This window comes from Cebus imitator, unplaced genomic scaffold (assembly GCF_001604975.1).
Source record: "Cebus imitator isolate Cc_AM_T3 unplaced genomic scaffold, Cebus_imitator-1.0 Scaffold55, whole genome shotgun sequence".
NCBI lineage: Eukaryota > Metazoa > Chordata > Mammalia > Primates > Cebidae > Cebus > Cebus imitator.
Window position 1 is genome coordinate 819,135 of NW_016107370.1, and position 8,000 is coordinate 827,134.

General features: G+C 43.8%; 1 protein-coding gene across 2 annotated transcripts in view; it reads right to left on the reverse strand.

Moving 5' to 3' along the window:
- Positions 1-8,000, reverse strand: part of ATP8B1 (ATPase phospholipid transporting 8B1) — a 152,352-nt gene that overhangs the window by 27,337 nt on the left and 117,015 nt on the right. For both annotated transcript variants that reach the window (XM_017528793.2, XM_017528794.2), the window contains exons 14-15: positions 7,102-7,145; positions 5,757-5,913 (exon numbers count right to left, since the gene is read on the reverse strand). In XM_017528793.2, coding sequence (XP_017384282.1) covers positions 5,757-5,913; positions 7,102-7,145 — 201 coding nt within the window. The remainder of the gene's footprint in view (positions 1-5,756; positions 5,914-7,101; positions 7,146-8,000) is intronic.

Consider the following 8,000-nt stretch of genomic DNA (forward strand, 5'->3'; position numbering starts at 1 on the left):
TTTTTGAGACGCAGTTTCGCTCTTGTTACCCAGGCTGGAGTGCAATGGCGCGATCTCGGCTCACCACAACCTCTGCCTCCTGGGTTCAGGCAATTCTCCTGCCTCAGCCTCCTGAATAGCTGGGATTATAGGCCCGCGCCACCATGCCCAGCTAATTTTTTGTAGTTTTAGTAGAGACGGGGTTTCACCGTGTTGACTCGATGGTCTCGATCTCTTGACCTTGTGATCCACCCGCCTCGGCCTCCCAAAGTGCTGGGATTACAGGCGTGAGCCACTGCGCCCGGCCTTTTTTTTTTTTTTGAGACAAGCATCTCCCCTTATTGTTCAGGCTGGCCCTGATGTCTGGGGCCCAAGTGATTCTTCTGCCTCAGCCTCTTAAGTAGTTAGGACTACAGGTGCGTGCCACCACACCTGGCTTGTTTTACCAGTTTATCTTCCCTCTAAAAGAGTATGTTTTCTTTCTTTTATTTTTTTTTTGAGACAGGGTCTTACTGTGTCACCAAGGCTGGAGTGCAATGTTTAATGTTTAAAAGCTAAATAATGGAAAATTGTCTTCTATTCACAACTACATTTCAACAATAAGAATAAGCTAGGTTCAGCGGCATGTGCCTGTAATCCCAGCTATTCAGGAGGCTGAGGCAGGAGGATCACTTGCGCTCAGGAGTGTGAGGTTCTAGTGAGCTATCGTCATGCCACTGCACTCCAGCCTGGCCGACAGAGCAAGATGCAGCCTCTTTTAGAAAAAAGAGAAAACCAGTAAGAATAGGAATAAATCTCACAGCCAGATACACAGAAGAGTACGTATGCTACATGATTCCACTCATATAAACCAAAAAACAGACAAAGCTAACCTGTGTTATTCATAGTCAGGAAAGTACTTTTCTTGGAGGGGTAATCACTGGAAAGAAATATAAAGGGAATTCTAGGAGAATTGTTAATGTTCTTTTTTAAAAAATCTGGGTGCTCATTACAAGAGCATATTGGTTTGTGAAAATTTATTGAGCTATATACTTATGATACGTATATATCTCTGAACACATGTTGTACTTCAATAAAATGTTTAAAAAATACTCTGCCTACCCAAGATCTTCTATTTTTCTACTCCAGTTATTTTGTCCCAAAATAGAAGGAAAAGCATTTCCATGGCCAGATGACTGAACAGAAAGGGCATTTAGTTTTCCAAAATATTTTGACCAGGACGAAGGCCACAGATGCATGGGAAGCTGTTTATACTCCAGTCTCACTTGGAATGATCAGTGCTCTGGGGTAATGGTGGCAGAGAGAGCTAAACACATCTTCCTTCCTTTACAATTAGCTCAGAGGATTCACTCGTTAAGTCAGTATTAATCACTTCCTAATTAATAATTAAAGATGACATTTTAGGGTCTCTCTATATTTGTTCACCCAGAAAGTCATTCACCAGAAGCTATAAAAGCACTTCATAAATCTGGCCATGTGACAAACATATACAAATGCCAGAGGGCAAACTATTTAACCAGGAACAAATCAGCAGTGGTGAGAACAAAGCCCTTCCCTTCGGCAATGTAAGCTGGCACAGTGACATATGGCGTAATACTGAGAGCAAACGCAATTCCAGCAGAGAAAAGAAACAAAATAATCAAAGGTAGTAAAGTTCCCACAAGTAAGACAATCATATCTAGAGCAAACACCTTGATATTTTTATCATTAAAGAAAAAAGAAGGCCAGGTGCGGTGGTTCATGCCTATAATCCCAGCACTTTGCAAGAGGTGGGTGGATCACCTGAGGTCAGGAGTTCAAGACCAGCCTGGCCAACACAGTAAAACTCTGTCCCTACTAAAAATACAAAATTAGCCAGGCATAGTGGTGTGCGTCTGTAGTTCCAGCTACTAGGGACGCTGAGGCAGGGAATCGCTTGAACCCTGGAGGCGGAGGTTGCAGTGAGTGAGTCAAGATTGTGCCACTATTCTCCAACCCAAGCTCAAGGCTGGGCACAGTGGCTCACGCCTGTAATCCCAGCACTTTGGGAGGCCGAGGTGGGCAGATCATTTGAGGTCAGGAGCTCGAGACCAGCCTGACCAATATGGTGAAAACTCATCTCTACAAAAACATAAAATGAGCTGAGCATGATGGCAGGTGGCTGCAGTCCCAGCTACTGGGAGGCTGAGGTTCGAGAGTCACTTGAAACCAGGGGTGGAGGTTGCAGTGAGCTGAGCTCAAGCCATTGCACCCCAGCCTGGGTGACAGAGCGAGATTCCATCTCGAAAATAAACAAAAAAAAGAAAACTAATATATCTTCTCCATACTTGGCCCCTACATGTACTCAATGCTCAGGCCACACAAATTGTGGAAGTAGTCAGATGTTCATGGCAACGTATATAAAAGGATTTTCTCCCCTCTCTTGTTGCTGCTATGTCTAATTTTTTTCCCTGGAGACAGGGTCTCACTCTGTCACCCAGGCTGGAGTGCAGTGGCATAATCATGTCTCACTGCAGCCTCAACTGCCCGGGCTCAAGTGATCCTCCCACCTCAACCTCCCAAGTAGCTGGGACTACAGGTATGTGCCACCACACCTGGCTAATTTCTTTTAAATTTTTTTTATACAGATGGCATTTCACCATGTCACCCAGGCTGATCTGGAAATCCTGGGCTCAAGCAATTCACCCAACTCAGCTTCCCAAAGTGCTGGGATTATAGGCAAGAGCCCCCATGTCTGGTCTATATTCTTATAAAAGAGGAAATGAGAGCAAGGAGATAGCAGCACAGTGGAGCGGAGGGAGAATGGGACTAGAATGAGTTTAAACCTGCTAGCTGGCCGTAGGCAGGTCCCTCGTGCTTTCTGAGTCTGAATTTCCATATCTAAAAAATTTGGTGGCTGGGCACGATGGCTCACACCTGTAATTTCAGCACTTTGGGAGGCCAAGCCGGGTGGATCACCTGAGGTCAGGAGTTTGAGACCAGCCTGGCCAACATGGTGGAACTTCGTCTCTACTAAAAATACAAAAATTAGCTGGGCATGGTGGCAGGTGCCTATAGTATCAGTGCTCCGGAGGCTCAGGTATGAGAATTGCTTGAACCCAGGAAGCGGAGGTTGCAGTGAGCTGAGATCGTACCACAGCACTCTAGTGAGTGCTCAAAAAAAATTTTTTTTTTTGAGATATAATCTTTACAGTCCTTTTCAAGGGATCCTTTCTTGGTACTTTATGGTTAAAAGCCAAAATGAATTTTTTTATCTAAGCTCCTGCACTAGAAACCTAACAGGTCTCTATTCTCAGTGGATACAGCAATTGCCTATCTTATAGTGGAAGAAGAAAGACTCCCCAGGTGGTATAATCCTTGGCTTCAAGTGACAGTGGGACAAAGAGCTACAGAATGTTAGGCTGGAAGGGGCTTCTTTTTGTTTTTTTTGTTTTTTGAGACCGAGTCTCACACTGTCGCCCAGGCTGGAGTGCAGTGATGCCATCTCAGCTCACTGCAACCTCTACCTGCTGGGTTCAAGCAATTCTCCTGCCTTAGCCTCCCAAGTAGCTGGGACTATAGGTGTGTGCCACCACGTCCGGCTAATTTTTTGTATTTTTAGTAGAGATGGGGTTTTACCATGTTGTCCAGGAAGGTGTCAAACTCCTCATCTACCCGCCTCAGGCTCCCAAAGTGCTGGGATTGCAGGCATGAGCCACCATGTCCGCCCCTGCTGGAAGGGACTTTGAACATGCAACCTTCTTACTACAACACAGAGGAAAGTGGTTCTCAGACAGGGACCCAAACTGGGCTGACTCATCTCTAACACGTGGTCCAGGGCTCTTCCCATAACGTCCCACTGGGGAAAAATAAAATAGGGACCACAGGATGAATTAACGTTTGCCTAAGTTGGCCAGTTAGCCCTTAAAATACTATCATGTACTCAGAGAAGTGTACAATAATTGTGCTAATGAGTAAAAACCAAAGGGAACCAGGTGACTTTGTAATATCACACTTTATGCTTATTGCATGAGGAAAATTGGCGCGGTGAGTCAAATAGACTTGGACCTCTGCTTCCATGATTCATGACCTGGTATCATCCCTTTCTATCTATGCCCGCAATGCTGATAAACCCTTCCATGTGTCCACCCTAATTTGAACTCTGTAACCTTGCTTCGTTACAATATGAGATTCATCTTTGGAAAATGTGTTTCTTTGAAACTTGCTGAAAGGTATCACGTACAGCTTCTATATATTTAGGTGTTTTGTTTTGTTTTTGTTTTTGTTTTTGAGATAGGGTCTCAGTCAAGCACCCAGGCTGGAGTGTAGTGGTGGGACCATGGCTCACTGCAGCCTCGATCTTCTGGGCTCAAGCAACCCTCACCTCAGTCACCTGAGTAGCTGGGACTACAGGCATGTGCCATCATGCCAGCTAATTTTTTATATTTTTTGGTGAGATGTGGTTTTGCCATGTTGCTCAGGCTGGTCTTGAACTCCTGAGCTTAAGTAATCCACTCACCTCGACCTTCCAAATGCTGGGATTACAGGTGTGAGCCACCAAGTGTTAGCCTACACATTTAGGGTTTTTTGTTTTGTTTTGTTTTTGTTTTTGTTTTTGTTTTTTGAGTTGGAGTCTTGCTCTGTTGCCAGGCTGGAGTGCAGTGGCCCAATCTCGGCTAACTGCAACCTCTGCCTCCCAGGTTCAAGTGATTCCCCTGCCTCAGCCTTCCGAGTAGCTGGAACTACAGGCACATGCCACCATACCTGGCTAATTTTTTGGTGTGTATTTTAGTAGAGGCAGGCTTGCTCCATGTTGGTCAGGATGGTCTCGATCTCCTGACCTTATGATCCTCCTGCCTTGGCCTCCCAAAGTGCTGGGATTATAGGTGTGAGCCACTGCGCCCAGCCCACATTTAGTTTTTATGCATATTCCTTCCCTGGAAACTTCATACCTGCTACATATGAAACATCGAAATTGACAACAGAGAGGGACTAATGTATGTTGCACTGACTGAAGTAAAAAGTGGGAGATGTAGTGAAGTGGATGAAGTGAATGAAATGAGGGAATGAAGCAAAGGCATATTACGCTTCATTACAGAAACACCAAAAGAACTACGTTTGCTTTTTCTATAAAGTGCACGTATGTCTATATAATTTATCATTATGTCCATTTGTGATAGAATGACTAGCTTTCCTTGATACAGGACAAACTTGCTGTGACAAAGCTGGCACAAACTGCATTTAAGTTTTCTGCAAAGGAACCTACAAGCCATTCTGGCTTGTTCCCATGAAATTCACATTAATTATGCTCCTTTACATGGAAAAGGTACCTTAAAGAGATCCAGGCTGTGGCTGATGTCATTTCAAACCCAGACTATAACAGAATCTAGTAAATAAGAGCATATATCTGAAATTATTTGGTAGAAAAGATTAGCCACGTTCAAAGTCCATTTCTTATATAGATAAGGCTTGACTTTTCACTCTAAGCAAATGCTCAGTAATAATGTGTGGAGAAAAGTTAGATTCTTCTATCATAATTCAAGTATCAACCATTTCTCAATCAGATTTCATTTATAAAGTGAAAAAAACACACGTGGAGCTATAACTATGAATAAGATGTAAATTTTCAGGGACAAGAATCTTGTTTCCTACTTTGCTGTTTCATAAACCATCTAGTGGTAGGTGCCGAAAAATATTCACTGCATTCGAATATGAGACAGATATGTGTACTACTTGACATGCATTTGAGTCATAAGTACAAGTTACCTGCAAATGAAAAACCTGATCTCCAATGCCTGAGACACCAGAGAAACACTCACCATCAATCCTATCCACCATGACCGTGTGGCAAACTGCGAGCAAGAAGAAGAACTGTCGCACTTCCGGCTCCTTCCCTGATTGGATTTGCTCAATAAGATAGTGGTCATAAAATGCAAACTTCCCATCAGCATATGTGTTCCAGCTAAAATCAACTTGCTGAAAGAAATAGAGAAAAGCAAAATATGCTTTTATAACATATTTTTGACTTAACAAATCACATGAATTTTTCTTCAAAGTCAGGCAATCCACTCACTCATTTCTTTGTATCCTTTGAAATGCAAAAACCACCTTCAGATTTTAGCATATTCTTAAATGTCAAGAGGCTCACAGCTATCTTAAATAAAGACACTTTTTTTTTTGAAACAGGGTCTCACTCTGTCATCCAGGCTGGAGTGCAGTGGCTCGATCTCAGCTCTCTGCAACCTCCGCCTCCTGGGTTCAAGCAATCCTTCTGAGTAGGTGGGCCTACAGGCATGCATCACCATACCTGGCTAACTTTTGTACTTCTTTGTAGATATGGGTTTTCACTGGTCTCAAACTCCTTGACTCAACTGATCTGCCTACCTTAGCTTCCCAAAGTGCTGGGATTACAGGCATGAACCACCATGCCCAGTCAAAAGGTACTTTGCGGTAGATTAAACTGTGTTCCCCCAAAAGATGTTGAAGTTCTAACCTTCTGGTACCTATGAATGTGACCTTATTTAGAAATAGGATCTTCACAGATGTAATCAAGATCAAATGAGGTCATACTTGATTAGGGTGGGTCCTAATCCAATGACTGGTATCCTTATAAGAAGAGAAAATGTGCTGGCCAGGCATGGTGGCTCATGCCTGGAATCCCAGCACTTTGGGAGGCTGAGGTGGGTGGATCATGAGGTCAGGAGATCGAGACCAGCCTGACCAACATGGTGAAACCTTGTCGCTAAAATACAAAAATTAGCTGGGCGTGGTGATGCACGCCTGTAATCCCAGCTACTCAGGAGGCTGAGGCAGGAGAATCACTTTAACTCAATAGGTGGAGGTTGCTGTGAGCCAAGATCGCATCACTGCACTCCAGCCTGGGCGACAGAGTGAGAATCTGTGTCAAAAAAAAAAAAAAAAAAGGAGAAATGTGAATACAGAGACACACAGACACACAGGGGGATACCATGTGACAACAGAGGTAGAGACACAGAGTTGTGTTTCAAGTCTCTAAGTCGAGGAACACCAAGGACTGGGGTAACCACCAGGTGCAGGGAGGAACAACAAGAGTCTTCCCTAGACCTTCAAAGGAAGCGTGGCCCTGCTGCGACCTTGACATACATCCCCAGCATCCCAAACAAGTCTTCAGCTTTAAGGTCTTACCTCTATTTTGTTATGGTTGTGTTGAGAGGCATCCCGATGGTCCCCTGAGAAACAAACAGGACAAAACAAATTGATTCTCCACCTGTGTCCAGAAGTCCCTCCTTGCCTGGCTTTGCTCAATAATGGTGGTGGTGAGACCACATATGACCTGGAAAGGCTGAAATATTTATTATCTGGCTCTTTACAGAAAACGTTTGCTGACCCCTGGTCTAGATATTCAAATACTGGTGCCTCTCCACTACATTATCCTAGGGGCCTGAATCATATCCTTTGAAATGCTTTACCTCTCCCAAGTCAGAAGGACCCACACGTGTGAGCCACGTCCTCAGCCCCTCAGCATCCCTCCATCCTCACGGATACTCCATATGAGAAAAAGCACTCACAGTGTACAGTTTCCTACAAGTAGGAAGTATATTTTCATTTCCCTACATCATTTTAAACAGTTGTGCTATTAAGTCTATTTGAAATAGAGAACACTCTATTTAAATATAGTATTAGCCTTATTATTTGTAAACTTACAGAAAATTAAATTTCTAAATGTTTCAGAAAATAAGAACGGAAATCAACCTTTAAAACAATTGGCTGGGTGTGGTGGCTCACTCCTGTAATCCCAGCACTTTGGGAGGCTCAGATGGGTGGATCACCTGAGGTAAGGAGTTCAAGACTAGCCTGGCTAATATGGTGAAACTCCATCTCTACCAAAAATACAAAAATTAGCCAGGAATGGTGGCACGTGCCTGTAGTCCCAGCTACTTGGGAGGCTGAGGCAGGGGAATCACTTGAACCTGGAAGGAGGAGGTTGCAGTGAGCCAAGATCACACCACTGTACTCCAGTCTGGGCAACAGAGTGAGACTCTGTCTCAAAAAAAAAACAAAAACAAAAACAAAAAACAACTGTA